This window comes from Crinia signifera, chromosome 12 (assembly GCF_055691185.1).
Source record: "Crinia signifera chromosome 12, ASM5569118v1, whole genome shotgun sequence".
Classification (NCBI taxonomy): domain Eukaryota; kingdom Metazoa; phylum Chordata; class Amphibia; order Anura; family Myobatrachidae; genus Crinia; species Crinia signifera.
The window spans coordinates 56520273-56540315 of record NC_139228.1 but is presented as its reverse complement, the minus strand read 5'-3'; the positions used below and the strand labels follow the sequence as shown (position 1 = coordinate 56540315).

The following is a 20043-nucleotide window of genomic DNA, read 5'->3' as shown; positions in this document are numbered from 1 at the left end:
TAGTTTTTAAAACGTAACTTTTATTAAATGTTTCCTTTAAGATAAATGGGACAGAAAGGCCTTCTGTATAAAATAAGATTAAATTAGTCCCTTTTGCAGTGAGCCTTTATCATATATGCTATGCACTGGGGGATGTATTTAATTGATAGGAAGGATGATTCCCCCTCTGGGGGTCTTAAATGAACAATGTGCACCCAGTGTGGCCTAAGGCTCTGAAGTCTGGGGATCGTTGTGGAGGCAAAGGTTTATTATTCGAATCCTGTATTGGGTAATTTAAGGGGTATATTCCCTATTATTGATATAGGATTCAAAATATTTTTATGAGGGTAAAGTTCCCTCGGTGGAGGAGACTGCTTTATATCAGAGTACCTGATATTATAAAATTGGGGTCTGGCTGCAGCAGATAGATGTCTGTGACAGCAGGGTCTGGCTACAGTACAGAGGTGTCTGTGACAGCAGAATGTATCTTCTGATTGAGGATACTGTTTGTATTCTGCTACATTAAGGATGTATTTGTAAATGTTGCAACAAAGTCTTATTCAGTGTTGCCCTAGCCTTGTTATCTCTATTGCTTCAGTGTCCTGAGGAAAAAATGGTACATTTTAAACCGTTCACATTCCAGGAATCACCTTTGCTCAATAGTGTATGTGAGTTGTTTGTTGCCCCACACTGTATCTGTATTGGCTGTGTTGCCCTAGCCTGGTATAGGTAATTGCAATATAGATCGCGGTATAGGTGGTAGCAGAAAAATGCTGTGAGTTACAGTGGAGCGCTACCTTCTGCTGTTAGTGAGTCATGCTCCAGCAGCGGACTCCGTAATGAGAGAGAGGTAGATCCTGTAACTATTCAGCAGAAAGTACAGCGTGAAGTGATCGCTTCTGCTGTTAGAGTTAAATGCCACAGACTTCCCTGCTGTTAGTTAAATGCCACAGACTACCCTGTTGTCCCAAGACAGAGCAGGGATAGTCAGTGTGCCTGGGCACACAGCCAGGTACCTAATAGCTCTCTCATTAGAGACCTGCACACTGACTATCCCTGCTCTGTCTTGGGACAACAGGGTAGTCTGTGGCATTTAACTAACAGCAGAAGCGATCACTTCACCCTGTACTTTCTGCTGAATAGTTACAGGATCTACCTCTCTCATTACGGAGTCCGCTGCTGGAGCATGACTCACTAACAGCAGAAGGTAGCACTCCACTGTTACTCACAGCATTTTTCTGCTACCACCTATACCGCGATTTATATTGCAATTACCTATACCATTTACCTTTTACTTTGACACTCCTCCGACGGCCTAAGAAGTGTATAGGCATAATACCCTGCACTGCTACACATAGCAACAGGGCATAGCTCAAACATATTCGGGCAATAAAAGGAGTGCCATCCTCTGCCTATATTTCTATGACCCTGCAGTCCAATCGGAAACCCTCTCATCTTTAGTCCTTTGCACGTTTGCATGACTAATAGAAAGCAGAAAATCCGATTGGTACTAAAGGGCCAGGCTGATCCATAGGAGGAAATCCCTCAGTGCAACTTCTGCCAATATGGTCCTGACAAGCAATGACTAACAGATTGAAACACTGTTTGTTTTGATCTTTCCAGGCATTGGGCAAAATAGTAGGTCCACGCTAACAGATAATTGCTACTATCGTAGGTCATGCAGACCAATACCAGAACACTGTCTTAAAAAAACTGCCGTAAGGGTCATCTGCCAATACAGATACAGTGTGGGGCACAAGCAACTCACATACACTATTGAGCAAAGGTGATTCCTGGAATGTGAACTGTTTAAAATATACCATTTTTTCCTCAGGACACTGAAGCAATAGAGATAACAAGGCTAGGGCAACACTGAATAAGACTTTGGGCAGTATTCAATGAGAAAAATTCTCCGTGCATGGTGAGAGATTTTTTCTCTCGTCATGCACTCGCCCTGTTCTGGAGGGCTCGCTGCCACTCCTGCTCCCGCTATTCAATGAGCGTCCGCGGCAGGGAGCCGGGGGACGGTGGCAGCCAGGGAGATTAAAGTCTCCCTGGCTGCCCCAGAACATATGTGGAGGGGAGGAGGGCTCCCCGGGACCCAGGCAGCACAAGCTGCCCCCCCCCCATAGCCAGCGGGGGACCCAGTATTCACTGCACCCGATCGTGCATATGTAATGATCGGGTGCAGTGAATATATGAATATCTAATGAGCGGCTCGAGAGCTCCGGCCCCCTGCTGGCTACTCTGTGTAAAAATAATAAATAAAAAAAAATTATTTTTTAAAATTAAATATATATTCTGTGCTATAAGCACATGAATAAAAATAACATGCCCCTTCACAGAAAAAAAATCCTGATTTTTTGACACCAAAAAAAAACCTTTTAGTTTAAAAGTTCACATTCCAGTTCTCCATGAAAAGATGGAGAATTGCTACACGGAGAGACATGGCGAAAATATCACATTGAATAGGGTGGTTCACTTTTGGAGAGCAAAATGCTCCTTCCAACGCGAAAATAGCACAAACTCGCCATAAAACACGGCAAATTTTTCTCATTGAATACTGCCCTTTGTTGCAACATTTACAAATACATCCTTAATGTAGCAGAATACAAATAGTATCCTCAATCAGAAGATACATTCTGCTGTCACAGACACCTCTGTACTGTAGCCAGACCCTGCTGTCACAGACATCTATCTGCTGCATGCAGACCCCAATTTTATAATATCAGGTACTCTGATATAAAGCAGTCTCCTCCACCGAGGGAACTTTACCCTCATAAAAATATTTTGAATCCTTTATCAATAATAGGGAATATACCCCTTAAATTACCCATTACAGGATTCGAATAATAAACCTTTGCCTCCACAACGATCCCCAGACTTCAGAGCCTTAGGCCACACTGGGTGCACATTGTTCATTTAAGACCCATAGAGGGGGAATCATCCTTCCTATCAATTAAATACATCCCCCAGTGCATAGCATATATGATAAAGGCTCACTGCAAAAGGGACTCATTTAATCTTATTTTATACAGAAGGCCTTTCTGTCCCATTTATCTTAAAGGAAACATTTAATAAAAGTTACGTTTTAAAAACTATCATTTGACATAGTAAGAGTGCCCCACAAAGAGAGTCCTCTTTTCTCCCTTCCACTGCTATTGTACATTTGGACTCAGGGGAGCACCACCAACTCTTCAGAATAGCTGCAACCAACTTGGGAATAATACACAGTTTTTTGAGACTTGGTTATAGGCTACCCAGGCCGCCCCCCACTACAGACGAGACTAGATCTCTCTCACCCTAGGTGGGATGAATCTAGTGCGGAATCCAAAAACCACACTCCTATCCAGAGAATGTTTCCCAGCAGCTCTGATCTTGTGTAATTTATAATTAAAGCAGCCAGGCAGCAATCATTACTAGCCTGACAAGAAACTTCCGAGGCACCAGCAAACCCCTGCTCGAAGGCACCTAGAAATGTGGGGCCCTAGGGCAGCTGCCCAGTAAGCCTATGGGTTAAGATGGACCTACGTCAGCTAGATGTTCACCAGAACAAGCCTTACCTAGCGGCTGACGTCTTCTGGTTTAGAAGGTATTTTTTGGTAGTGTGAATGTAGCTTCTGGTTCAACGCGTTTCATGTTTTTCTTTGTTCTAACTTTATTCACTGAAAACAGAAGTCACTTTTCTGGAAAACTGAAATTGTCACTTAAAAAGTGTGGGAAAAATGGCTAAATCCTTGTTTTAAAAGATATCTCTTAGAATATCTTTGTGCCCAAATAAAGTAAATTCCAAATAAGGATAATAGAATGGTGAGAAACAAATTTACAAAAAATATGTAAATAATAATAAAAAAATATATATACATACACATTTTTTTAAAATAATACAACTTAAAATAATTAGTATAGATAAGCTGTATGAATAATATAGAGAGTAAATAAGGTTTATAAAAAAAATGTATAATTTCAAAGTCAATGTTAAGACCTTTTGGTTGTAATGTCTGTAAGTCAAAGATTCATTTAGATTCCACTTGTTTTAACGTTTTTATCATGTTGCCACCTCTCCAGTTCTGGCGGACTTTTAGTATCCCCAGAAATGTTAATCCTACTGGATTTTTGTTATGTGACTCCAGAAAGTGGTTTGATATTCACTTGGTGCTCTGCTATTCGAGTTTTGATTTTTCTTTTAGTTTGGCTGACATATTGGTACCCGCAGCGGCACATAATAAAGATAGTCAGCCCCCTCGGTTTCGCAAGAGATCTGGTCTCCTATAGTGTACTTCTTTTTTTCTGTGTTCGGAAAAGAACTCTCTCGGCTTTTGTTGACATGATATTTAAATCTTTGCATGCTTTACAGCTAAGACCAGGAAAAAACCCTTTTGTCCTTGTTTCTTGGGTTTCTGTTGCGGGTTTTATAAAGCTGGAGACCAGTTGTTGTAGGTTTTTAGCCTTTGTGTATATTACTCAGGTCTTTTGGGAATGATTAATTAGCCTTATATCTTCATCCAGTTCCATATGCTAATGTCTTTTAAATATGCTCTAAATCAGGTGGGGATTGCTGTTATATTGAGTAATTAATGGGATTTCTTTGATTGATGTTTGTTTGTATTTAAGGTTTATATTTGTCTAAATGTTTTCGATCCAAGGATTTGACAGTTTCATCGTTGGTACAATTTATACATAATCTCTGAAATTGTCCTGCCGGGATGTTTCTTAAACCGTTTCCAGGGGCGGTTTGGGAACTAGAAGTGGCCCTGGAAAAAATCGTTGTAATGGCTTCCCGTGAGCAGCACCAATGTAAATGAAGGTGGAGCCAACACATCACTACACCTGGGTGAAAGCGGTTGGTTTTATTAGGCTTGGCAGTTTAGTGACCCCCAGACTGTTAAATGCTGTTGTGACAAACCAGAAACCTCAACATTTCAAATCATACTCCAACTCCCCCCACTAAGACAGAAAACAGACTCCAATACCACCATCAAGCAAAAAACAACTTATTACTGTAATCCCTGAATATAATAACCATCCCCAATCCTCCCCAGTGGAGCCCAAATACACCACAGAAACTGTTACACCACCAGATAGCACCCACTCGTCCCTTTAACAGATGTCACAATGGATATAGATGGAAGCCCGCCTTAGATCAGTATTTGCAGTATTGAGTGCTCTGCTCTGAGAATTGGCAAATGTGTGTGTGGGACACAGGAGTGGGACACGGCCACTACTCTGGGCAGGGCCAAATCATAAAAATAAGTGACTGGCTTATAAGTGGCCTCACCGGTGCATCGGCCTACCGGGAATCTTTCCTGTAAGGTCTATGGCCAATCTGCCCCTGACCGTGTATACTGGAAGAACATCATTATTCCCATTTACGGGTTTTATTTGGGTTTTGTATTCATTTTGTTCTCCTTAATATACATTTTTAAATCCAAAAAGGTAATACTTTCCCGAGTTGTTGTAAAATTGAGGTTTAATGAGTTTTGATTTAGGAATTAGAGGAATTTAAGCAATACCTTATTTACTCTCTATAGTAGTCATACAGGGTATCTTTACTTATTATTTTCAGTTTCTATATTTTTATAAAAAATTTTTTTTAATTATTTACATTTTTTCTCACTATTCTTATTGTATCCTTATATGAAATTTACTTTATTTGGGCATAATTTTTTTTAAAACAATGATTTAGCCATTGGCCACATGGTTCCTACGCTTTTAAATGACAATTTCTGTTTTTAGAAAAGTGATTTCTGTTTTTACTGAATAAAGTTAGATTAAAGAAAAAAAGTGAAGTAACACATGAAACGCGTTGAATTAGAACAAGAAGTCCGGGGCTACCTTCACCCTCTACCAACAAACACCTTCTATGCCGAAAGACATCAGCCGCCAGGTAAAGCTTGTTCTGGTGAACATCGCGCTGACTGTTGGGATCGTGAGATTGGTGCAGCACTAAAGCCACTTCCTCTAGCTGCTGCAAGCAAGTGGGCGAGTCCACCAGCGGCAACCTCCAACTTGGCCACCTAAAACAGGCATAGCATCAACAGTAGAGATAGGATAAGCTCAGTTTTCTCCACAGACACATTTTTTTTAAATGATTTTATTAATTTGATTTATTTTTCTATTTATCCTGTCTTCTCTGCTCTATTCACTTAACCCCATTTTATTTAGCGCTCTTAATTCTAAATGCCACAGGGAAAAGACCACAGTAACCCAGCATCCCCCCTTACACCTCATCACCACCGTTTATACCCAGAATTCAAACCCATGACCTTCCTAATACTTGTGTTGACCTTGTCAGTTCCCTTCAACCTTTTCTTGTGTTGTTCTTCTCTGTCTACTATGTTTAGGTGTCTAACAAGTTGCGTTTGACCTTTAGTGGTAGACCACGTAATTGTCGATCTAGACATCGTCAATCGGATACTAGGGGAAGTAATTTACCACCCCAATGTGGTAAAGGGAGCCCACAGTACACCAGGAGAGACCCTCTAAGTGCATTACGCGTATGAGGAGGTGCTTTATCCCATGGTGAGAAGGAAGATGGTAAATAGATCCCACTTTGGTTTGGAGCCAAATCTTGCCCACCATTAGTTAGGCATGGCTCATTGGGTCAGCAGAAATTAGGTTGACACTACAAGGTCAACATGCACAAGGTCGCATGGCAAAAAAGGTCAACTCAAGCAAAGAATGGAAGTGGAAAATATCGCCGTGAATATTTCACCATTTCTTTGTGTCTATTTGAGCATGTAGATCCCCAAGTAGTGGAACACTGCAGACCAGACAACTCGCTCCTCTACTGCCGCGCTCGGCCCACTTTACCATTTACCAGAAATAGAAACGTGTGAAAAAGGTTAAAAAATAAAAACAATTGTGAAAAACCAGTCGACTTTTTCAAGCTTCAATCATTATCATGTCGACCTTTTGCATGCCGACCCATTGTCCAGAGGGTTGAGGTAAGTACAGTATAATGCTGCCGTGTCTCTTACCCATAATGCTTTGCTGTCCAGTCTTGCCCTGGGTCCATGTTCCGCTGCAACTTCAGCCACCCGAGTCAATCAGGGGATTATAGTTTATTCCAGTTTAATACTGTGAACCACATATAACATGTGACCGACACATAAACATGCCTATCTGTACATACAAACACCGTACACTCAGAACATGTAGTTCTGCTTCCACCTCAATGCCAATGTCCCTCTGGATGCTGGTATATACACACGTCTATGTACCGGTCAACCGTGACACTGGTGACTTGTACATGTGATAGATGCCATATTAACCGGTCTGGCTATATGTCAGTGAGATTTTTACCACCATACAGGGTCAGCCAGGCACACGCCTGGCACTAGAGGATTACAGTGATAGAATACAGATAGACATTCACTACAGTAATACAAGGTTAGAGACACTGGATACATAGAACGGAGCAGTGCCCCATAACTGGGTCACCCCACAGGCTTCTGCCAGGCACAGAGGCAGCGTCACTGGTCCTAATGTCACAGACTCCAGCAGAACGTCGCTGTCCTGTCCATTAGAGCCACAGTCTTCTCACAGTGCTGTGGGGTATATCAGATAAATGAGTCTTGTACTGGTGTGGCCACAACCACTATCTCCTCAATGTCCCTGGGGATCTCTGCGCCAGCCACGGCTCATGGAGCTAACCACTGTGGCATACAGCTGGCTCCAGGCTTCCCGGGCATCCGATGTGAATAGTTCTCCCAGGCCTGTCTCCAAAGCGAAGAGTAGCGAATCCCCCACCGTCTGTAAGAAACAGCTAATGTTAGTGACTTCCTACGCCTCTTGCTGCTGGGTGTGTAGGGGTTATACATCTCTACATACCGTGCATGGTGTAGGAGGGGGGGTTGTTGTTATACATCTCTCACATACCGCTTGTTGTGCAAGAGGGGGGTATACATCCCTAAATACCAGGTGTGGTGCAGAAGGAGGGTTATACATCTCTACATACCGCGCATGGTGGTGCAGGAGGGGGGCGGGTTATACATCTCTACATACCACATGTGGTGCAGGAGGAGGATTATACATCTCTACATACCAAGGGGGGTTACACATCTCTACCTACCGCACATGGTGCAGGAGGGGGGGGTTATACATCTTTACATACCGTGCATGGTGTGGGAGGAAGGTTATACATAGCTGGTGTGGTGCTGGAGGGGGGTTATACATCTCTACATACTGAGCATGGTGCAGGAGGGGGGCGGGTTATACATCTCTACATACCGCGTGTGGGGGAGGAAGCTATACATCTCTACATTCCTTGTGTGGTGCAGGAGGAGAAATATACCTCTACATAATGCGCGTGGTGCAGGACAGGGGAGGTTATACTTCTCTACATACTGAGGGGGGTTACATATCTATACAGGATAGAGAGAGGAGATACAGCTCTACATACCGAGTGTGGTGCAGGAGGGGGTTATATCTTGAAACAGCCCTTGATGAAGTTGCTCCAGCCTCCCATTACACCCCATGTAGGCTTAGATGCCAGCCATGGCACTCCAAGATAACAATACTACTATGAAATCGGTCACAACACCAATTTACGCCAATGGCATAAATCTCGTAATATGACTAAATTCCTCACATGGACACTGCCAAACAAACGTACTTACAATCTCTCATCTCTTCTCATGCCACCAACCCAAAGTGACTTTTTAACACATTTAAGTCTCTTCTGTACCCTCCCACTCCTCCCCTACCGGCTACCATCAGTGCACAAGAACTTGCCTCCTACTTTAAGGACAAGATTGATAACATCCGAGATGAAATTGTATGCTCTTCCACAACCTCTAACCTTCTTTCTTCCCCACCTGAACCCTCTGGCACTTTCTCTTCATTTGAGCTCACAAATGAAAAGGAAGTTTCCACACTCTTCTTATCCTCCTACTCTACTACCTCTCCTCTTGATCCTATAACTGCACAAGTCATTAAAACTGTCTCCTGTGCTTGTTCCAACCTTAACTAAAATCTCTCTCTTGCTACTGGTACTTTTCCTTCTCTGCTTAAACATGCAGTGATTACTCCCATTCTAAAGAAATAATAATTCTGACTCTAACTCTCTCTCTAACTGCCGTCATGTCTCTCAGCTCCCATGCCTCTCCAAGCTATTGTAGAGACTTGTCTAATCTTGCCTCACAAACTTTCTTAACTCTAACACCCTATTAGACCCGCTTCAGTCAGGCTTTCATTCCCAACACTCCACTAAGACAGCACTAAAGTGATGAATGATCTGGTAACTGCCAAGTCTAAAGGCCATTACTCACTACTTATTCTTCTAGATCAGTGGTTCCAAACCCTGGTCCTCAAGTACCCCCCAACAGTACACATTTTCCAAGTCTCCCAGCAGGTGCACTCATTGTTCTGCCACATTTTAAAAGATCCACAGGTGGAGCTAATTATTTCACTTGAGTGGAGACCTGCAAAACGTGCACTGTTGGGGGTACTTGAGGACCAGGGTTGGGAACAACTGTTCTAGATCTTTCTGCTGCATTTGACACTGTTAATCACACTCTTCTCATACAAACACTGCACTCCCTAGGTCTTAATGATACAGCCCTTTCCTGGTTCACATGTTACCTCCTCTTCATTACCTCTGTCAGTCGGAGTTCCACAAGGCTCAGTCTTAGGTCCTCTGCTTTTCTCAATCTATTCCTCATCTCTTGGCAAACTCATCAGCTCTTTCGGATTTCAGTATCATTTACTGTATCTGCGGATGATACTCAAATCTATCTATCAACCCCAGAGTTGTCACCAGTGGTTTTGGGCCTCTGAATGTCTCTCTGCCATCTCATCTTGGATGTCTTCTCGCCAACTCAAACTCAATATTTCCAAAACTGAATTACTTCCCACCAGCTAAGAACAGTTACTATCCTACCCCACAAGTTCGTTGCCTAGGGGTTATCCTCGAGATCTGAACTGTCCTTTGTTCCCCACATTCAATCTGTCTCCAAATCATGTTACATGCATCTAAAAAACATATCCAAAAATAGGACCGTAGACACTACTAAATCTCTTATCTATGCACTCATTATATCCCGCATTAATTATTGCAATAGTCTCCTAACTGGTCTACCCAAGAACAGACTCTCACCACTGCAATCCATTTTAAATGCTGCCGCTAGGCTGATCTTCCTTGCAAGATGCTCATCGTCTGCTGATCCCCTCTGTCGTCTCCCATTGGTTACCTGTATCTTACTGTATTCAATATAAAACCCTTCTACTTGCATATAAAGCTATTAACCGCACTGCACCAGCATATATCTCTCTACTTATCACAAAATATCTCCCATCTCAACCACTCCGCTCTGCACAAGATTTGCGTCTCTCTTCTGAACGGATCACTAGCTTCCATTCACTATTACAGGACATTCATCGGGCCGCTCCCACCCTATGGAATGCCCTTCCACACACAATAAGACTCTCTGCTAGCCTCCAAACTTTCAAGCATTCACTAAACACTCACCTCTTCAGGCAAGCCTATCATATTTACGTCCCATTTCCATAACCCTCTAAGGCACTTATGTATTATATAGCTTCCCTTCTGAACCTACAAGCTATACTATTACTGATGTCTGTCCTTGAATTTCCCTCCTATGTCCCTGTAGATTGTAAGCTTGCAGCAGGGCCCTCTTACCTCCAAGTCTGTCTGTTGTTACCCAGTTTGTTTATCTCTTTACAATTGTAAAGCGCAACGGAATCTGCTGCGCTATATAAGAAACTGTAAATAACACATAGCAGGTGTAGTGCAGGAGGGGGGATATACATCTCTACATAACGCGTGTGGTGCAAGGGGGGGGGGGATATGCATTTCTACATACTACGCATGGTGCATAGTACAGAAAATGCAACAGTATGTTAATAGGACTTTATCAGACAGCTAGATTGCCAGCGTTTGTGGCACCTATGGTTCTGTAGTGACAGGTCACATACTTCTGTGTAAATAAATGAGAATGCTCTCACATTGAAGGATTCTAGCTTTACTCCTGTAGCACGGTGCTTCCGTCCCAGGCCAGTCAGATATTCATCTAGAGATGGGAGAGAGTCCAGGCTGCTGACCGCGGCATCAATCACCGTCATCACCTGGCAGAGAACAGGAACAGCAAGTTAGCGGGTACAGTGTCACGGGCAACGGTGCACGGAGAGCTTACTGTCCCATACAGGTCACGGGGGCAGAACAGAGGCACCCTAGTCTCAGTAAAAAAAACTTTCATGCTGTCTATGCTGTTTTGGGCATCCCCCGTCTTCAGGACACATTGTATAAAAATCTACAGAACTAGAATTGAACGCTAGTGCAGCTGCCTCTCCCCTGCTCAGCACACGGCACTGAGCAGCGTGTGCTGAGCAGTGGAGAGAAGCTGTGCTGCTGCGGCAGCCTCTGCTGCCTACTCCGGCCACTGCCCGGTCACTGCAGCAGGGGTAGGGGGCACGGGACCCAGGCCCCTCCAACAGACCCAGTCCCCCCTCTTAACCGCACTGAATACAACACAATAAACAGACTCCCTTAAGTGGACCCTTAACCCCTTGAGTGGTGGGTTTTCCGGGGGCAGGATAAACCTACCGGGGTGCCAGTGGTTCACCACTGGCGCACCTTTTCTTTACAGTGGCATGCATGGAAATTTTTCAGGAGAGACCGCTCCTGCATCGCAGCTCAGCCCATAGCACCGAAGGGGTTAAAGGGTCCATTAAATTAAAAACATTTTCACTGTACAAAACTTTTGAGAATTGCATAAGCATAAACTTTCACCCGCCCATCCATCACACAGGCCTTAAGACTACTATGTATATAAAAATACACACACACAGGATATGGTCACAAGGTTGACCCTATTTAGCTGACATGCATTGGGTCGAAAACTGAAGGTCGACAGGGTTCGAAGGTCGACAATGGCAAGGTCAAAAGATCAACATGAGTTTTTCACAATTTTTTTGGAGCCTACAGGCGGTATTTTATGCCCACCCATCCTCCACTGCGTGGTAGAAGAATATAATAGTGTGCCAGGCATAGCGAGCTATGCTAGGGGACGTGGTACACTTTGACTGTGTCCAGGTCAACATTCAGGGCAAATTTAAAAAAATTGTGAAAAACTCGTGTCAACCTTGCCATTGTCGACCTGAGCCCTGTCAACCTTCAGTGGTCAACCCAATGCACACACACCAAAAGAAGTAATGTTACCATAGCAACCAATCAGATTCTGTTTATCATTTTCTAGGATGCAATAGAGAAATGATAAAATCTGATTGGTTGCTATGGGTAACATCACCTCTTATCTTTAGACCCTTCAGTAAATGTACCCCTATGTGTTATTACAATGGTCAGCATATTACACTGTATTTATGGATTTATACATATATGTATGATTATTTATGGTAGCTAGATCTACAACCAGTAGGTCAACACAAATTCCACATGGTCAAAAAGTCAACACGAGTTTTTGAGTTATGTTTTTTTTTTTTTTACCCACGTGGGCATGGGGGGGGGGGGGTTATAATAGTGTGTTGAGCACAGTGAACCAATCAAGGGGACACGGGTACTTTAATATGGTGCCCATGTTGACACGGACACACCCAAAAAACCATGAAAGGTGCGCGTCAACCCATGTTTGGTGTCGACTATTTCCACGTCAGTGTTGATCTAGATCACATCATGGTTAGGTCATTGCTATTACATTAAGTATGCAACGCTTATTGTAGTGTCTTTGCTTTCATTTCAGCAATGCTTTGTTTGTTCCGTTTCCCTGGTGATGGGTGGTTTGTGTCTGTCATGTGGTGTGCGCCACATGTGTGTGCAATGATCTCACCACTCAGACACGCTCTGCCTACACCAACAAGCCACTTTGTTCTGGTTTCCCATTCCCATGAGAAGAGCAGTCTGGACCCTGTAATGCTGGACCCGGCCAACTCCCTGCAGCAACTGCTGCCAATGTGGAGCTCTCTGTATGTATCTCCTTGCACCATTTACTTGTCACACACATGTGGATTGGCACAGAGAGGTTCTCAGCTGCAGTGAGCTGGACGGACTTCCTGAGTCCACACCGTTCCTCTTTCATCCAATCCTATTTCCCAGACCATCCGTATTTGATCTCACTTTGCAAGATTATCAAGTTAAATAAATAAGAAGTAGTAGAATCTGACTGGTTGCTATGGGCAACATCCCATCTTCAACAGAACTCCCGCCTTAATAAATTATCAGCTTCTAGAAGATAATAGATAGAATCTGGTTGGTTGCCCATAGCAACGTCCCATCTTCAATAGAACTCCCATCTTAGTAAATCTACCCCTAAGTTTCTGTTGGCGTATTCTCCTCCTACTCTACTAAGGGGTGTGGGTCATTGGGACGACCAATTATTAGGTCGACATACATTGGGTCGACATGGCTTAGGTTAACACAGGAAATAGGTTGTCGTGCCTATTTTACTAACCTTTTTGGTCCGGAATGTCGACACGGTCGTATTGGTGCACATCAACACATTAATCTGTTCTCCCTCCATGCCCCCCTCTATGCCCTAGTGGATGGGAGCATGTCGGCACACGTCGGCTAAAAAAAAGTGGGGAAAAAAAACCCTATGTCGACCTTTTGACTGTCGACCTAGCCATTGTCGACCTAACATCCATGTCGACCTAAGCATGTCTACCTTTTATGTGTTGTTGACCCACTACGTGTCTATCAGTGTATTTTCCTCATCTTATCAATCAGTCTGGAATCCTGTCGGCTCGCTCCGCTGGAGTTGATCCATTATTGTATAAACATGTGACAATCCTCCTATCCTGATAGGATTCACCAACATCTGAGCCAAGTTCTCCTGGCTCCCACGCCCAGTTCCAGCTCAGATCTCAGATCAGGATGAGATGCCATAAATGTGTCAGGATCAGGATACCCACCTTGCGGATGTGCTCGGTGAACTCTTCTGAGCCCAGGCATTCCTGTACATTGGAGAAATTAGCAGAGTTGTACTGGAAGAGGAAAACCAGGTCCGGCTCCAGCTCAAATAGCCTGAAACACAAAGACAAGATCAAGAAATCCCAGCACAGAAAGAAGCTTGTAGAATTAAGGAATGCAGCAGGGCCAGGTCTTCATCATGTAAGTGAGGAGGACATCTGGGCTGTCTAACCGCATATGAATGTATATACATGCCACCGTGTTCACTTACCTTGGCAGAAAAGCAAGTTCCCATATGAGGTCTATGTGGAATGTACAAAAGCACCAAACCGAAAAACAGGGCGAGTCTTGGGGCCTCAATAGACACAAGTGGGCACTTAGTCTTCTGTTAATACTTAAATCAGAACATTGTATCCTGCATCTCCTGTGGATGCCTCTGTCCTGATGTGCAAACTCCATTCATGATCTAGAACAGTGGTAGATAACCCTAGCCCTCGATAGCTACCAACAGTGCACATTTTCCAGACAACCTAGCTGCTGCACAGCTGCACTCATTAATCACTGACACATTTTAAAAGATACACAGATGGAGCTAATTAGCTCACTTGTGATTCTGTGAGGAGACCTGCAAAACATGCACTGTTGGTAGCTCTCGAGGACTAGGGTTGGCTACCCCAGATCTAGAACATTTGTTGGACTAAACATAGGTTAAATTGGTGGAGTTGGACTCCCATCATTTGTAGAGCCTTTGGGACACATTCGGTCGCTGATCAAGAGTTTTATACAAATTTCCAGATGTGAAATGGGTCCACTGTCCAACTGTTTTTATTCTGGTGTCGACTATCAGAATTTCCCATCCTCCTCCTGCCTTATTTCAAAGAGAAATCATTTTTCTATGGACAAATGTGACTGCAAAGTGAACTCATTTTTGTTTTGTTTGTTTGTTTTTTAAATCGAGTTTTGGACGAGTTGACCTCCATTGGTCACAATGAAATTGGTCTTCAGGGATTCATCTTCTCCTCGAACAACCACCATAAACAAGATAGATGAAGATTGAGAATAAGTCTTACAGAAATGTCTCAATCTCCTTGGCTTTGAAGAAGCTCAACTCTCATAATGTACTTAATATGGTTCCATTGCTGCACAGCCCAGGGTCCAGCCCAGGAGTTATGTACCCCATTGCACAATCCTCGGGGCCTATCTCTGTGCTCATGAATCATTTATGGATGATCAACAATTAGGTCTTATCCATACATGTCCAATCCCTCTGGGGTGATGGATTTAAGCAGAAGACTTTTTGGACTGAATTTCAAGAACGTGGTCAGGTGTGGAACAGTGTCCATCCTGGTTCTGTGTGATGTGACCAACACTTCTGTATGTAATACACCTACTGTACCCTCAGTGGCCACAGAGTTAGCCTCAAAACTGAACGGGTGTGGGAGGCTAAAGATGGAGATAGTCACAGAGAATTAGAGAAAAGATCAACGTTGGCAGCCAGAAACGACGTTGCATTCAGAGGAAGAGCTAACAAGGACCTCACCTATCCTATAGTGGTATTTGTCAAAAACTCCCTGGTCCCAGATACATAACTTCAATTGTTCTATAACTAAAGTTTGCAGGAAATTAGGCGATACAGAGGCGCTGTAGCATGGAGGAGAGAGACATTTATGAAGCAGTTGCTTGTTCTTATTTTAGAACAGTTTCAATGTGGTGTAAGTGATAAGCTCTGGTGACATACTAGTTGTAACCATATTATAACCATGGGACAGATCCACAAAGCTGTGCCCCAGAATATATGGAACAACAGCAGTCACAACGGTCTGCTAAATTATATAATAATATATATGCTGCATATTGAGCATTTATGGGCCATAGACATGGAGAAAGCGCTCAGTGCAGGAAGCTGGAGGTTTCTTGTAGAAGATGACATTGCTCTGAGCACAGGTCGCAGAGTATTGGAAACTAGAAATTCTCACATTTGGCGCTGCTTACAGACGTCCAGGCATTGGGCAAAGTACATGCAATCTGCATCACGTTTGGACCACAATGCCAGCTGGGAGATGGTCAATTGTGGTTTCTCAAAGCCTGGCGTAAAATGGGTACAAATGGTAAATAGGAACTGCTTCTGAGTGTTACCTGATACAATTACTGTATTGACATGGCTGCTGGAGACCATTCTTCACCGATACTTTATTTAGTCCTCAGCAATTAGCAGATTTACATTAGAACTTTTAAAGGGGAAGTTAACTAAAGTCTTTAAAACAAAGTGGAAAACCAAAATTAATCATCTTTTACGTACATGGTAAATGTAATGGTTACACTGTCAGCCATGTCCTATATTGTGCAAGAACTGTGTACAACTTTACAATTTACTTCTTACACTGTGATAGACATTTCCAAGGCACATGCAGTATACTACCACTCTCTCCTGTATCCCAGGCACATATATACTACCGCTCTCTCCCGGTGTAACCCAGGGGTATATACTACCACTCTCTCCCGGTGTAACCAAGGCACATATACTACCGCTCTCTCCCGGTGTAACCCTGGGGTATATACTACCACTCTCTCCCGATGTAACCCAGACACATATACTACCGCTCTCTCCCGGTGTAACCCAGACACATATACTACTGCTCTCTCCCGGTGTAACCCAGACACATATACTACTGCTCTCTCCCGAAGTAACCCAGACACATGTACTACCGCTCTCTCCCGATGTAACCCAGGCACATATACTACCGCTCTTTCCCGATGTAACCCAGGCACATATACTACTGCTCTCTCCCGGTGTAACTCAAGCACATATACTACCACTCTCTCCCGGTGTAATCCAGGCACATATACTACTGCTCTCTCCCGGTGTAATCCAGGCACATATATACTACTGCTCTCTCCCGATGTAACTCAAGCACATTTACTACCACTCTCTCCCGATGTAACCCAGGCACATATACTACCGCTCTTTCCCGATGTAACCCAGGCACATATACTACTGCTCTCTCCCGGTGTAACCCAGACACATATACTACCGCTCTCTCCCGGTGTAATCCAGGCACATATACTACTGCTCTCTCCCGGTGTAATCCAGGCACATATACTACCGCTCTCTCCCGATGTAACCCAGGCACATATACTACTGCTCTCTCCCGGTGTAACCCAGGCACATATACAACCGCTCTATCGCAATGTAATCCAGAAACATAGAATTTGACGGCAGATAAGAACCACTTGGCCCATCTAGTCTGCCCCTTTTTAAACATGTTACCTCAAACCATATTTGATCCTTATTTTTTTATGAGGATATCAATATGCCTATCCCGAGCATGTTTAAATTGTACTACTGTATTTGCCTCTACTACCTCTGATGGGAGGCTATTCCCGATGTAACCCAGGCACATATACTACCGCTCTCTCCCGTTGTAACCCAGACACATATACTACTGCTCTACCCTGCTGTAATGGTGTGTACACACGGTACAATCCAGCATGAGATTTTGGCTATATAGTCAAAATCACATCAGGATCGCGTGAAGATCGCACAGGTTTTTTACCTTGCGATCCCGATTTGCACCCCTGGGACAGCACAAATCAAAAACCCAGATAGACAGGGCAGCAATGACTACATAGTGGAAATCTATTGCAGATAGCATGGCTTGTATGTAAATAGGACATGAGTTAGCAAAGATTGCATAGCAAGTCTAATATCAAAGGAATCTCACTGTGTGTACACACCATAATCCAGACACATATACTACTGCTCTCTCCCGGTGTAATCCAGGCACATATACTACTGCTCTATCCCAGAGTAATCCAGGCACATGTACTACTGCTCTCTCCCGGTGTAACCCAGGCACATGTACTACTGCTCTCTCCTGGTGTAATCCAGGCACATATACTACTGCTCTCTCCCGATGTAATCCAGGCACATGTACTACTGCTCTCTCCCGATGTAATCCAGGCACATGTACTACTGCTCTCTCCCGATGTAATCCAGGCACATGTACTACTGCTCTCTCCCAGTGTAATCCAGGCACATATACTACTGCTCGCTCCGGGAGTAACCCAGGCACATATACTACTGTTCTCTCCCGGTGTAATCCAGGCACATGTACTACTGCTCTCTCCCGGTGTAATCCAGGCACATGTACTACTGCTCTCTCCCGTAACCCAGGCACATATATTACTGCTCTCTCCCATAACCCAGGCACATATACTACTGCTCTCTCTCGTAACCCAGGCACATATACTACCACTCGTTCCTGCTGTAATCCAGGCACATATACTACAGTACTCAGAATATTACATTGCTAATATCTCTATAGACCTGCAGAACATCGCTCTGTCCCATTGAACCCTGGACAGATAGTGATAAACTCTTACAGACCTCTATAGTGACCTGCAGAACATTGCTCTGATCCATTTAACCCCTGACAGATACATATAGTGATATATTATGCAGGGCCTCCCATACATAGAACGGACCCCTCCTGTATATGCGGCCGCTGTACTGGATACTTACATCACTGAGTACTTGATGTGAGATCTTCTAGGAACGGTTCTTGGAAATAGTCATCTGTACCAAATGATTTAGCTGGCATATAAAACTGTGCCATCTGGGCACACCGCGCTGCTAGGCAGCGTCGTCACCAAAACAAGCAGCAGCAGATCACACACCTGTTACACAGGTAACAGTGCAGATCTGACCCATCTCCAGCTATTGCCCGCTAGCATACAGAACTGGCACAGTACCAGTCTCTCACCTGGTGAACAGCACAGTGCCATGATGGATCTGGTCCTGGCTCACAATCTGCCAGCTGGTACGGATCAGCTCCTTCTGGTCCTCTGACAGTTGCTCCTTTTCCATGGTTCTTGGTTTGGTGGTCTCCCCTCCTAAGGGTCCTCGGTAATGTCAGTGCCCAGTATTGCCCAGGGTTATAGAAAGCACAGGGACAACAGCATGGCAGGAATCTCCCAAGTCCTCACATTCCTCCTTATTGATGGATCTCCCCGCTCCTCTGCAAAGGTTTCCCGTCTCTCCCAGTATTTAAAGCTTTCCATCCCCGACCCCCTCCCACTCCCCCTCCCACCTCTGCATCCATTTTCTTAATTTAAAGACACAGTGCTCTCCATAGCACGTCTGAAACTTTCTGCTCTTCTACATGCCGAGAACAGATAAGCAGCTCCCTCTCTCCTGGCACAATGCCAGCCCCCCTCTACCACCATAATGCTAGCTCCCCTTCTTAATCACCACAATGCCAGCCACCCCCTCTAACACCATAATGCCACCCCCCCCCTACCACCACAATGCCAGCCCCCCTTTTTTACCACCACAATGCCAGCCCCCCTTTTTTACCACCACAATGCCAGCCCCCCTTCTTTACCACCATAATGTTAGCCCCCCCCCCCCCCTCTAACAGCACAATGCCAGCCTCCCTTCTTTACCACCACAATGCCAGCCTCCCTCCTGGAAAAATGCCATCCCCCCCATTTACCACCAGAATGCCCCCCCCCCCCCCCCTCTATCAGCACAATGCCATGCCCCCTCTCCCGGCACAATACCAGCCCCACTCCACAGGCAAAATGCTATCCCACTCCATCTTCCACCACAATGCCAGCCGCCCTCTACCAGCACAATGCCAACAGCGAGGAATAACCTGGTCTGATAGAATCGCTACATCTCTGCACATTACAGATACAGCACCGCTGCCCACAGGACTACAATTACAATACAGTCTACTCATCACGCCACCATTCCTTGCTGCCAAGACTGACTTGTGCCACCATACACCATCCCCCGTTGACAAAACTGACCTGCCCTACCATACACCACCCCTCACTGACAGATCTGACCTGTACCACCATACACCATTCCTTGCTGCCAGAACTGACCTTCACCACAATACACCATCTGTCGCTGCCAGAACTGACCTGCACCACAATACACCATCTGTCACTGGCCGAACTGACCTGCGCCACTATCTCTAGTTGACAGAACTGACCTGCGCCACCATCGCTAGTTGACAGAACTGACCTGATCCACCATACACCATCTGTCGCTGGCAGAACAGACCTGCGCCACGATCTCTAGTTGACAGAACTAACCTGCACCACAATACACCGTCTGTCGCTGCCAGAACTGACCTGTGAGACTGTGCCACCATCTCTAGTTGACAGAA

General features: G+C 44.5%; 1 protein-coding gene across 1 annotated transcript; it reads right to left on the bottom strand.

The window, feature by feature from the left end:
• Positions 1-7027: 7027 nt before the first annotated feature.
• Positions 7028-18913, bottom strand: NGB (neuroglobin). Its single transcript, XM_083167638.1, has 4 exons — positions 18628-18913; positions 13867-13978; positions 10948-11067; positions 7028-7734 (listed from the first exon to the last, which is right to left on the bottom strand). Exons 1-4 carry the CDS (start codon positions 18729-18731, stop codon positions 7588-7590), a joined length of 483 nt encoding a protein of 160 aa, XP_083023764.1. The 5' UTR covers positions 18732-18913; the 3' UTR covers positions 7028-7587.
• Positions 18914-20043: the final 1130 nt, after the last annotated feature.